The sequence below is a fragment of the Balaenoptera physalus genome (genome assembly GCF_965194825.1).
Source record: "Balaenoptera physalus genome assembly, chromosome: 5".
NCBI lineage: Eukaryota > Metazoa > Chordata > Mammalia > Artiodactyla > Balaenopteridae > Balaenoptera > Balaenoptera physalus.
The window spans coordinates 66,459,348-66,472,968 of NC_138884.1; the positions used below are offsets into that span (position 1 = coordinate 66,459,348).

Genomic DNA, 13,621 nt, shown 5'->3' on the forward strand with positions numbered 1-13,621 from the left:
CTGTAATTGAGATGTGGGTCCTGTATGTGTTCCAGTAGTCAAACAGAATTTAAACTAGAAAGAGTCCAGACAGCCAATTAGTAGTCAGCCTACAAGTGCTTATGGGCTGAGATATGTGAAAAGAGACTGTATGCTGTCAAACAGATTCACTTAAAAATGCTACATCTCTTTCTAGATCTTTTCAGTGAGGAAGCAGTATCCCTAGATACATTTGAAGTATGTGGGAATTTTTTTCTTCTTTTTCAATTGTAGGGAGGCAAAATTCCAATCAGATGGACTGCCCCAGAAGCTATAGCTTTCCGAAAGTTTACCTCTGCCAGTGATGTCTGGAGCTATGGGATCGTGATGTGGGAGGTTGTGTCTTATGGAGAGAGACCCTACTGGGAGATGACCAACCAAGATGTAAGTATGGAACTGCTCCCCCTAAAGTTTGAATTGAAACAGTTAGTTCTCTGAGTCGGGAGACTATATATGTGTGTGTGTGTGTGTGTGTGTGTGTGTGTGTGTGTGTGTGTATATTTCTGAAAATGACAGTTGCTTAAAAAAATGAAATACTCTTTGCTTAACCTCTGATCTGTTTTGTTGTTATTAAAATCCTTTATGCAGAAGCTCAAAATAAGTTAGTACAAAGGAAAGCAAGTTACTGTTATATAAAAGCTTGCCAGACAGTTCTAGCAGCACTGTAGTGCTGTGTCACTCGTTTTATGTCAGTATCATTTTCAAAAATGAAGAAAGAGCCATCAAAGAATGAATGCTGACAGACAAGTTTTTATGACATGCACTTGATAAAGGGAGCTAAAACTCCAAACCAAAAGGGTGAATGATATTGATTTAATAGTGGATGCTCTTAGAGGATAAAAAGAAATAATCTGTTTCTTTACATTAAAAAAATGTAGGAAGAGTAATATTGTCTATTTAATTTGGGAAAAAAAAACAGATTTTTTTCCCACATGGAGAAATAATTCAGGCTTAGACTAATAGAATCCTGGAATTAAAGAAACCATGAAAGAATCTTCTATTCAAGTTCAGAATGCTGCCTGACTACATGGCTCTTTGGTTTTTGCCTTTGTAATTTTCCATCGTTACTATTCAATATAGCCCTTTCTATTTTGGACTGCATTGAAATTTGATATTTTTTCTTCAAATAATTATAAAAGCTATCTTTTATTGAGCCCTTACTATATGCCATACTCTGTTTTAAATGATTTACCAACTAATAGCTCATTACTTCTTTATATAAAAACCAGTATAATGAACAGTTTTAACTAAATACCATGCTGATTTAAAACATTTCTTTTTTTCTCCAATTATTTCTTTCATCCATGCTCTGTAAAATCTCCTGCTCCTATGCCTTCAGGGATTATTAGACAGGTGCTTTAGCTCTCCAGCTGCATTTTGGTGAATCAACAGTACCATGCCAGTAATTGACTCACTTTCAGATATAAAAATCCAAGTCCAATCTAAATCAGAGTCAATCCTATATCCATTTCAAAGTGTTTTCCACAACTGCAGGGCCAACCTGACCCTAAGTAGCAAGATTGGGAAGGAAGAATTGTCAGATTCTTGCCTTCCTCTCTGCAAGGTCCTTAAGAGGAGGATGTGCTCCAACTGAGATGTCCCAGAGTTCCTCGCGCTTGCCGCCTGCTCCCCACTTCACAGCCTCTTATGGTACCTTACACATATCTGCTTCGCCTGAGGAAAGCACATCCTTGTTTGATATTCTACCAGTCTTCCCTCTTTTAGATACTATTGCAGGCTGCCCCAGCCATCCTGCCTTCTTCAGATTTCCCCAGATGAGAAGGCAGGGTCACCCTGCGGCTTTCCCAAGAAATATTTCACAGCATTCTTCTCGGATAGCAATAATAAATTAGGCTGATGGATTCTCTCCTCTCAACAAGCATACTGCAAGGCAGTGAGTCTCCCTTTCTTTTAGTCATCTAAAATTGCTACAACTAGTTTTCTTTTGCCCTGTTCGCTTGACCTAGTGAAGGGATGCTGACCTATGTTTCTCTAAATTTAGAGAACGTAGTATCTATTGTCTTCAACTTTATGATTTTAGGGGCAGGACTATGGCCAAAGTATTGAACTCTTGTCACACATTTAACAACCCATCAGAGAGATATTATTTCTGTCTGGCTGTTAATAAACTGAAACTTAAGAGATTAAATGATTTTCTTAGTGCCACAAAAATAATAAAAGTTATACCAGAAATTTCAACCTGGTTCTCCAAAATTTTAATATCTAACCACTATACTGTTTCCAATTGAATCAATGTTTACATCCTCCCTTTCATTTCCAACCAGTGAGCCTAGCTCAACCTTCTAATTGAATATAAAATATTCAATTCAATATATAATGATTACTATGCATTAATCTAGCCTAGACAAAGACCAGACCTATTTGCTACTTGCTACTCTCCAGATAAATGCCGAATGCTAACTTGAGATGTATGGTTTGGCTTCTGACTTCTCTCAAGGCTCATTTCAATGCCATTTTTTCCTTTAGTTTTTGTGAAAGTATTTTATTCTGTAATGCCAGCAAGCCTGCTCCCTTCACTCAAGGAAAACATTTACCCCTTAGTTGCCTAGTGTTATAACTCCTTCTCACTTGAGATATTTTGAATTCTGACTCCATCACTAGGAATTATTAGTCTTTCCCAACTATGTGTATAATATGTGTAGCATTATTATTCACATTATTGGAAATTATGCCTGATATAGCTGTTATCTGTCACAAATAAAATGATAGATCAAAGTAGAACATAATGCTAGGTGAATGCTCATAAGTGTTTCTACTGATCTGGACTGTGCTGGGTCATGCTTCTGCGGATTGGCTGATCGATACTGGTAAACCTTGGCTCTGCTCCACACGGCCCTCATCTTGTTTCAGAGACCAGCAGGCTAGCCTAGATATGAGCTCATTTTCCCCATGGCTGAAGAGTGAGAATAAACCCAGCCTGCAACATTCCATCATCCAATCCCATAATCAGAGGATCAGGTACTCACACTGCTCATTTTGAATGGACAATATAAAGTTATATGGAAAAGGACATAGAAACTAAGAGGTGTGAAGGATTGGCAACAGATATTTTTCCTGATTTCAGCCATTTGAGAGCCTTGATACTTTTGCAGATAACTTTATTTCAAACTATTTAGAAAAATACAAGGAAGTGCTAATATTTTTAAGGCATAATAAAAATAAAAACTAATATTTTGGCATTGGCTGGGTTTTCCAAGAATCTAAATGAGGTTTACAGAAAAATGTTATACAGTTAAAGATCTTTCTAAAATGTCTGCCTTTAATAGACGGTCCAATACATGCTTTGCATTTTCTCAGCAAGTTTACTAGCATTAGTGGCATTTAGTTTCTAGATATGGCATTAAGTTTGGTATGCCTCAATTTCCATCAAAATTTGTATCTAAGAAACATGACAGATCTACTGTATTTGAAAATCATGATCATTGAATATTTCTTTTGAAAAAAGATTCTCAGAAAGCAAAATAGAAGTACTGATTTGGCAGTTTTGAATGATGTATCCCATCATCTCTACATTCCAGATACTGATTCTAAAAAGGCTTTGCCACCATGAAAATGTTACATTACCAAGACATGCAGAATAATCTAAATCTCTCAGAGGAGACCTTCCACTGTGTCAGAGGGATAGAATGCTGCAGTAGGTTTTTTCTGATTTAGGATTGCCTCTGTTACCACAGAGAAAAGCCATAACAACACATAATAAAAATAAACTAAAATGACTAAGATGATTTTAGGTACATATCAGCCCATGAACTCTGATTCAAGCTTCGGAAGCTAAGATAACATCCTGTAGTCAGTAGAAGCTTCTTTATTTATAGCAAACATTTTAAATCTCAACATTTTTCAGAACTTAAAATAAAAAACAAAATAAGAAGAGATGTCATTGTATTGCATTTTTATATTTAGTGACAATGTCTTTCTCTTGTATTTATTCAGAAATGTATGAATACATAGTGTATACTAAGTACATAAATTACAAAATGTTTTAAAAACTCAAAATGTTTTAAGTAATCTGTTTTTAAAATTTTTTTTAGGCATTCAGGTTTCTAGTACCATTTCTGTCAGCCTAAATATGACCTTTAAGGCAGCAAAAACTTTGACTCCAGAAGGATGTGAACTCACTTTGTGCTGGGTTTGCCTCTCTTCCTCTAACAATTTTTTGTTTCAGTTTCTGATGGAATAGAATGATGTATATATGTGTATATGTATATAATATTGCTGGAATTTTTAATGGTAAAACAAAAAAGAATATTTTATGGTAACACACAGCATGTTGTAATTAACTAAAGTATGAGAAATTTAGTTCTCATCCAAGCACTGCAAATTACCAAGATTTGACAGTGAGCAAATTATTCTTAGTCTCAGTGCAGTAATGTCTAAAATGAGCCTATTGGACAAATGATTATTGGTCTTCTAAGGATAATGCTGCCCTTGGATGCAAGTAATTAGTTTAGGGACTGGTAGGTAACCTCATGGAAATTCTTACCCCTTTGGAAAAAATGAGACATAAAGAAGTATCAATACTGCAGTCTAAAATTGCTATACCTTGTTGTTTAAAAACAACTAAAACACAAATCTGAAATTGAAAGAATAGAATCATCTTTGATTCTATAACTCTCGGTCAGTTTCAATGATTATAAAGGGAATGGACTTGAACAGATTTCCAAGATCTCTTTAATCTCTGGAATTCTATTGATCTAAGATTGATATACAAAGAAAAAAGACATACTCAGTACATTTTTAATAGCTATTGGAGACAGAAAAAAAATCCGAGGAAGAAAATTGGTCTATCTGGAACTATTTCTGTGGCATTTGAGATAATTTCCAGGACTATATTATTAAACTCTAGTCACTTTGGGGGAAGCTTCATATCTCATAGTAACTAAAGGACTCATCTGTGAAATTCTGAGTAAACACCAAGCAACACAGGCACTCGCACTCTATATAGAACCTAATTCATCAAAACACACAGCTGATGCTCAAAGTTTCCCTACAAATTTCCTGCCACTCACTTATCCAGCCTACACTTTCACACCTCCTGTGATAAAGAATGCATTATCTTCCAAAATAGCTCATTTTAATTCTGGGTATTAATTTTTTTCTTATGGTGCAAGAAATCTGATTCCGTGAGGTAATATCCATACCTGTCCCAAATTATTTTCTTGGGAGGTAATTATTTCTCATTTCAATAGTGTGACTCAGCACCAGGATAGAAAGACCACATATCTGCATGCCAGAGAGACTTAAATGTGAATCTTTCCACTGCCACTTGTTACTTATGTGAACGTGGGCAATAGTTAACCTTCTGGAATGTCACGTGTTTCACCTGTAAAATGTGTATAATGATTTCTATTTTGCAAATATGTGTTAAAAATGAATGTAGATAATATACATACACTTTGCATCTTAGTACCTATGATACCAATGAGCCTTGGCTAGTCTAGATCCTCCAAGAAGCCTATGCCATGAGGAAGTTACATACACATTAGTATTATCAAAGGGAATTGCTTGTGAGGACAAACATGAAGGGATGAGAGGAAGCTGGGAGAGATGTCAGACTCTGATACAAATCTGACCCCAGGTAGAGTAGAGATCGAAGGAAAGATGATTGGAGGCAAGCATCTGAGGCTGAAGTGCACTTCTAAGAGAGGTTGCCAAGGCCGCCAAGGAGTCCTCAAGCCAGTATTGCCTGTCATAGGAGTCTCATAGGAATGTGCCTATCTTATCACTACCATATTCTGTAACTGACTGGGAGTAACCTCTGTAAAGCATGGCCTTGGTGTAAATGTGATGATGGATTTTAGAGGTTTTAGGGTTAAGGACTGTAGATCAATTTCCATCCCTGCAGGTGAAGATATGAGAGACAGATTCTCGAGGTTGCTATGCTCCACCCCTTTTGCAACACAGAACAACTTTTCCACACAGGTTCAGGAAGCATCTGCTCCATGGTTCTGTGGGGTTTTCCTTCTGAAGGGAAATTCAGCAGAGGCAGGTTATGGACTGAACTGTAACCTCTGTGGCTTCAGCTGATCTCAGGACCTCATCTGGTCCTTAGCCTCTCCCTCCTCCACTCTCCATTCTGACTTCCCATCACCAACAACCTGGCAGATCATTGTGGCTTAACTAGTAGACGAAATCAATCCTTCACTCTTGGGGGGGTCAGCATTTTCTGGCCACAGCTGTTATAAAGGAGTAACAAGAGAGCCCCTTAGAGTATTACCTGGATTCCACACAAATTTCTCCCCACCCCAACTGTGTGAAAACAGCTCAAATGCCTCCTGCTGTTCAGTATCAATAACCTTGGCCATCATGGTGACTCACCTTCTCTTGTGCTTGTACCTGGGCACAAGTAGTCCAAAGTGCCTGGTGACAGCTATAACCATTTGTCACCTTGCAAGAGCTACTGGGAATGAAGCACAATATAGAAGTTTCTGAGTTAATTGATTTAATACATAAATTGCATCCTGAATAATGACATCTACTCCTATCAAAGTGTTGCCTCCATGTTGGTACTTCAGCTGTGCCTTTAAAAAGCCTTCCAGCATTCTGTGAGGCTAGTCGCTTCTGGATGATGAACTATGTGTCGTGGTTGCTGGAACCAGCACATATCAGCTGGTGAATTTTCAGAACATTTCTACCTGAATGAGATTATGTTGGTAACTTGCAGTTGACATGGAGCGAGTATTTATATCAGATAAGTGAGAAAATGTTATAAATCTGTTTTCCCCGCAAGAAGAGCCAGTTGTTAAATATTTAGGAACACATCACTAAGTATGCGATAAGCTCACACATCCTTCACTATGAGGTGGATATTCTAGTTAGGGTATATGCTCGGTGGGAGTCCATGTTTGTGGATCAAGCATTCCAACCTTATAATGCTAGCTGAGGCTCTGTGGGTAAAAGCAAATCAGAATGGGTATATGTATCTGAAAGATGAACCCATGACCCTTGCATGATGGAAAGGGCCCAATAGAGTCACCACCCAGTGAAGAATGCCTTATTAGGTGCTCAGTGTTGGGTTTTATGTATTGGAAGGAAAGGCAGCATTCTTTAAATTGTGTTCAGACTATTGATTTACATGTCAATGCCAAGAAAATGCATAGCTTATGATAATATTTCAGATATAGAAATCTGAAATGGTGCCAGATTGTCTGTAAAAATTCTGGTTGTCTTATTATTTTTATTTTTTTTCTCTTTTCTTGCATTCATCTCAACCACCTCAATTAACAAAGGTAATCGTAATAACAAAGTCAATTGAGATAATGACTCATTGGCCATACATTATAAATTGTATGGTAAAATGAACAACCTAAATTGCACTTTGGCAGATTTTCAGCATTTCACAAACCACCAGAGTACTAATGCCATTCATTTCTCCCCCAAGCTATGAAAGGAACAATAGGTAAAAATGAAAAAAAAAATCACTTCAAAATGTCTAAATATAAAATCTAAAATTATAGCTCTAAATCTATTTTAAATATAAATTCTAAACATGAATTTAGAATTAAATTCAATGACCTAATTACTGGGCCAAGTTCTAAGTTAACTTAGAGACAGAGTATTATATTTATATATAAACATTTAGCTGAAAATAAAGTTAAGTAATATAATCTGAAAATAATTTATCAGATCAAATAACGTACTAATTCCTTTAAAACTAAGGAATTGGTTTAATTCATTCATTTCATAATCACATATAAGACTAGCTGCTAAAAAAAAAAAAAAGACTAGCTGCTCGGTGAAGGAAATACAATATTTTTTTTAAATAAGTGCTAAAGAAAAAAATAGACATAATTGGTATCAGCTTTGGGGAAAAGCACATTATAAAATATATCATGTTTTAAGTAAATAAGAATAACTGTTTTCACTGCATAGTTAAATATTTCATGATATAAAATATACTAAGACATTTAATTTGGGTACATATACGTTATTAAGGTAATACCACTGTCCTTATCCACAAGGGGAAGTCTTATAATAAGCAAATTAATAAATAAATGAACTTCCATTAATATATGAGTGCAAATGATACTTTTAATTTTTACTATTCATTTATTTGATCACTAGTGATAATAATTTCTCAAAATCGATTTAGCATTTTTTTTCTTTTGTAAATTTTTGATTAGTACCTATTTTCTTATTTATTTGTTGTTTTATTATTTTACTGTTTTATTATTTTATTTCTCAATATGCATGAGATTTTAATACATTAGATATGTTAACCATGTGTTATAGTTTTTGTAATATTTTCTACAAATGCTATAACATAGTTATTGCCTTTTTTTTTAACATCTTTATTGGAGTATAATTGCTTTACAATGGTGTGTTAGTTTCTGCTTTATAACAAAGTGAATCAGTTATACATATACATGTGTTCCCATGTATCTTCCCTCTTGCGTCTCCCTCCCTCCCACCCTCCCTATCCCACCCCTCTAGGTGGCCACAAAGCACTGAGCTGATCTCCCTGTGCTATGCGGCTGCTTCCCACTAGCTATCTATTTTACGTTTGTTAGTGTATATATGTCCATGCCACTCTCTCACTTTGTCACAGCTTACCCTGCCCCCTCCTGATATTCTCAAGTCCATTCTCTAGTAGGTCTGTGTCTTTATTCCCGTCTTGCCCCTAGGTTCTTCATGACCTTTTTTTTTTTTTTCTTAGATTCCATATATATGTGTTAGCATGCGGTATTTGTTTTTCTCTTTCTGACTTACTTCATTCTGTATGACAGACTCTAGGTCCATCCACCTCACTACAAATAACTCAATTTTGTTTCTTTTTATGGCTGAGTAATATTCCATTGTATACATGTGCCACATTTTCTTTATCCACTCATCTGTTGATGGACACTTAGGTTGCTTCCATGTCCTGGCTATTGTAAATAGAGCTGCAATGAACATTGTGGTGCATGACCCTTTTTGAATTATGGTTTTCTCAGTGTATATGCCCAGTAGTGGGATTGCTGGGTCGTATGGTAGTTCTATTTTTAGTTTTTTAAGGAACCTCCATACTGTTCTCCATAGCGGCTGTATCAAATTACATTCCCACCAACACTGCAAGAGGGTTCCCTTTTCTCCACACCCTCTCCAGCATGTAGTGTTTGTAGATTTTTTGATGATGGCCATTCTGACTGGTGTGAGATGATATCTCATTGTAGTTTTGATTTGCATTTCTCTAATGATTAATGATGTTGAGCATTCTTTCATGTGTTTGTTGGCAATCTGTATATCTTCTTTGGAGAAATGTCTATTTAGGTTTTCTGCCCATTTTTGGATTGGGTTGTTCGTTTTTTTGATACTGAGCTTCATGAGCTGCTTGTAAATTTTGGAGATTAATCCTTTGTCAGTTGCTTCATTTGCAAATATTTTCTCCCATTCTGAGGGTTGTCTTTTGGTCTTGTTTATGGTTTCCTTTGCTGTGCAAAGGTTTTTAAGTTTCATTAGGTCCCATTTGTTTATTTTTGTTTTTATTTCCATTTCTCTAGGAGCTGGGTCAAAAAGGATCTTGCCGTGATTTATGTCATAGAGTGTTCTGCCTATGTTTTCCTCTAAGAGTTCTATAGTGTCTGGCCTTACATTTAGGTCTTTAATCCATTTGGAGTTTATTTTTGTGTATGGTGTAGGGAGTGTTCTCATTTCACTCTTTTACATGTAGCTGTCCAGTTTTCCCAGCACCACTTATTGAAGAGGCTGTCTTTTCTCCACTGTATATTCTTGCCTCCTTTATCAAAGATAAGGTGACCATATGTGTGTGGGTTTATCTCTGGGCTTTCTATCCTGTTCCATTGATCTATATTTCTGTTTGTGTGCCAGTACCATACTGTCTTGATTACTGTAGCTTTGTAGTATAGTCTGAAGTCTGGGAGCCTGATTCCTCCAGCTCCGTTTTTCTTTCTCAAGATTATTTTGGCTATTCGGGGTCTTTTGTGTTTCCATATAAATTGTGAAATTTTTTGCTCTAGTTCTGTGAAAAATGCCAGTCATAGTTTGATAAGGATTGCATTTAATCTGTAGATTGCTTTGGGTAGTACAGCCATTTTCACAATGTTGATTCTTCCAATCCAAGAACATGGTATGTCTCTCCATCTATTTGTATCATCTTTACTTTCTTTCACCAGTGTCATAATTTTCTGCATACAGGTCTTTTGTCTCCTTAGGTAGGTTTATTCCTAGACATTTTATTCTTTTTGTTGTAATGGTAAATGGGAGTGTTTTCTTAATTTCAATTTCAGATTTTTCATCATTAGTGTATAGGAATGCAAGAGATTTCTGTGCATTAATTTTGTATCCTGCTACTTTACCAAATTCACTGATTAGCTCTAGGAGTTTTCTGGTAGCATCTTTAGGATTCTCTATGTATAGTATCATGTCATCTGCAAACAGTGACAGCTTTATGTCTTCTTTCCAATTTGGATTCCATTTATTTCTTTGTCTTCTCTGATTGCTGTGGCTAAAACTTCCAAAACTATGTTGAATAATAGTGGTGAGAGTGGGCAACCTTGTCTTGTTCCTGATCTTAGTGGAAATGGGTTCAGTGTTTCACCATTGAGAATGATGTTGTCTGTGGGTTTGTCATATATGGCCTTTATTATGTTGAGGAAAGTTCCCTCTATGCCTTTTAACTTTTGAGGGGCATGGACATATATACACTGCCAAATGTAAAATAGAGAGCTAGTGGGAAGCAGCTGCATAGCACAGGGAGATCAGCTCAGTGCTTTGTGACCACCTAGTGGGGTGGGATAGGGAGGGTGGGAGGGAGACACAAGAGGGAGGAGATATGGAGATATATATATATATGTATAGCTGATTCACTTTGTTATAAAGCAGAAACTAACACACCATTGTAAAGCAATTATACCCCAATAAAGGTGTTTAAAAAATAAAATTAAATAATAATAATAAAGCTGTATTGTTTTTGAGTTAACTAAAGTGGTAGATGACTCTCAGGTATTTTGCTCATAGTTATTCAATTATTTATCTGACCATTTATTTTTCGAGTCCTTGAGTACTTTTTATTTCTCTGCCCAAACTTAACTATTGGTGCTTCTCAGGAACCTTTATTTTGTGCCCTTCCTAGGGAGATATATACTACACCCTACTTCAAGCTGTGACCAAGCGTTGATGACCCTCACATTTATTATCAGCCCAAATATCTCCTGTACTGCAGACAGATTCCTGCAGATTGCCATCTGTGGTTCCCTACTCACCTCAAATAAACAAGCCCCAAATTATACCTGTCAGCATTTCCCACCCCCACAAATGTGCTAACCTAAAATTAATCACAACAGCCATCCGGTGTGAAAGGCTTGGACTTGTTTTCTCTCAAATACTTTCTCTACTCTCACCTCTACCCTTATGTTATAAATGTCTCCGAACTCTCTCCATCTGCCACTACTTTTGTTCAGATGCCATTTCCTTTATCATTGAGAGACTGGTTTCTCTACAATCTTTCAAAATTATCTTGGTAAAAATTCAATTCTAATCATCATATTTTTTCCATTTGTCAGATCAAATCTAAAGTGCTTGTTGAAAAATATAATTAAGTTTAATCATTAAGAAATTATTCAAATAGGATTTTGAGAAATATGCTCATTATTATTGGTTTGGAGTATCATTTAAATATTAAAATTTTAATAATTGAATAAAAGTTGTATTATTATGTTCAGTAGCATAGACAGAACTCTTCTGGAATTAGACATTTTGATGGCAGCAGCAACATTAAGAATGTCTTTGATAAAACAATCTCACAATTAGACTGATACTCATATGTGTGGCTGCATTTAAAATCAATGATGTTTGTAATGCCTGCACTATTAAACAGTCATTCCAAATTCCTGACAGAAATCAGTAGATGATAATAAACAGCCAGACCTTGACATTATTAAATGATACATAAGACATTTATGCTAATTTAGCCTTTGACTTATCCATCATTTGCCATCCAAAAGTCACTTTAGAAGTAAAATTACAGTTCTATTACTTTAAAAAATGTGGTTCTACACATAATTTTTCATTAAAAAGACATTAACTTTTCAGAGAAGCCACTAGAAAAGTTAATCTCTCTTTGATTCCAGAATGTGAGGATAAATAAAAGATAAACTGTTTATTTTTATGTCAATTAATTTTAAAAATCACCCTACACCAAGATTTTAGGTAGAGATGATTACCATTTATTTTCTTTATCATATGTGAGGAAAACCTATCTTTTTTTATATTGTGCGATAGCATATTTTTTCTTTGTTGTATTTTGCAGCAAATGGAATAATCAAGGATGTTAGAGACAGTGATGCTTGTTACTGCAAGAGTAAGAGTAAGAAAGGATGCAAGCTGAACAGTGGGAAATTTCTCAATCTATTCTGTACTAAATTTGTGGCTTTGGGGGACCGGTTCTCTTTCACTTTACACAGGTGATTAAAGCTGTAGAGGAAGGCTACCGTCTGCCAAGCCCCATGGACTGTCCTGCTGCTCTCTACCAATTAATGCTGGATTGCTGGCAGAAAGACCGAAATAGCAGGCCCAAGTTTGATGAAATCGTCAATATGTTGGACAAGCTGATCCGTAACCCAAGTAGCTTGAAGACGCTGGTTAATGCATCGAGCAGGTACAAGGCCAGTCCAGAGAGGTGTTTCTGAATATTGCTAATTCAGATTGATGCCACAAATATCAAGTTAATGAAATTATTTGTGTACACATGCTAGCCTATGAACCTATATTACACTAATTTATTTGAATATGGTTTTTGCATAATGTTATTCTTTTATAATGAGTGAAATATAAATGATTAAATTATACTTAAAACACCTGTACCTAATCTAATAGTGTAACCTACCAGTTTCAGATAAATGTTAACTATAGCCAGATTCAGGTAGCATTTTTAAAAATCCCCAGATATTTGTATTTTCAGGTGCTTTGGACCCCGCATAGGTTTGGATGGGGGAAAATAAGATTATAAGATGATGGGGGAAAGCCAATTAAGCACTGGTATAATTTTAAACAGGAGATATATAACAACAATTACTCTTTGATTTCCTTAGAATAGATTTCACCACCTGTCATATTTTATGAACATCAACAACTCCTTTTCCTTATCCAGTTGAGTACAGATATTTGGATAATCATTTACTGTGTAGTATGAACAGGACTTAAAAATAATAAATGAGTAATCTTGTGGAAAAAATTTGTGTGAGCAAATGAACATTTTTTAAACTTTTCTGAATGCATGTGAATGCATTTAAATAATGTTACATTATATAAAGCATTCTTACCTCTTTTACCTGAAAAATTAGAACATTATCCTCTCAAAAAATAAATCAGTTTGATTCTGTACTAGAAAATTTACCAAATTGTTATTTTCACTATATATAAGGCAGTTGTCTATCTCCACAAGAAAAGGTATCCTGCTGGTAACTGAATTGGCTGCCCATAGTATGAACTAAATGAGAAACAATTTGTTGATAAAGTTACATAAGTTCTATGATTCTGGTATAACATTTGTTTACTAGGCAAAAAGTCATTTTTAAATACAAATGAGGAATGAATCTTCAAACTCTGTTCAGGCATCATTAACTTTCTATGGTAGCAACTGGAG

General features: G+C 35.5%; 1 protein-coding gene and 2 long non-coding RNA genes across 12 annotated transcripts in view; 1 reads left to right on the forward strand and 2 right to left on the reverse strand.

Moving 5' to 3' along the window:
* The window catches only part of LOC309661923, an 865,375-nt gene that overhangs the window by 630,006 nt on the left and 221,748 nt on the right, over positions 1 to 13,621 (reverse strand). The window lies entirely within an intron of this gene.
* LOC309661915 overlaps positions 1 to 13,621 on the reverse strand; it is a 550,870-nt gene that overhangs the window by 396,551 nt on the left and 140,698 nt on the right. The window lies entirely within an intron of this gene.
* The window catches only part of EPHA5 (EPH receptor A5), a 323,332-nt gene that overhangs the window by 289,555 nt on the left and 20,156 nt on the right, over positions 1 to 13,621 (forward strand). For all 10 annotated transcript variants that reach the window (XM_082463744.1, XM_082463748.1, XM_082463747.1 and 7 more), the window contains 2 exons: positions 253 to 402; positions 12,441 to 12,634. In XM_082463744.1, the coding sequence (XP_082319870.1) occupies positions 253 to 402; positions 12,441 to 12,634 (344 nt within the window). The remainder of the gene's footprint in view (positions 1 to 252; positions 403 to 12,440; positions 12,635 to 13,621) is intronic.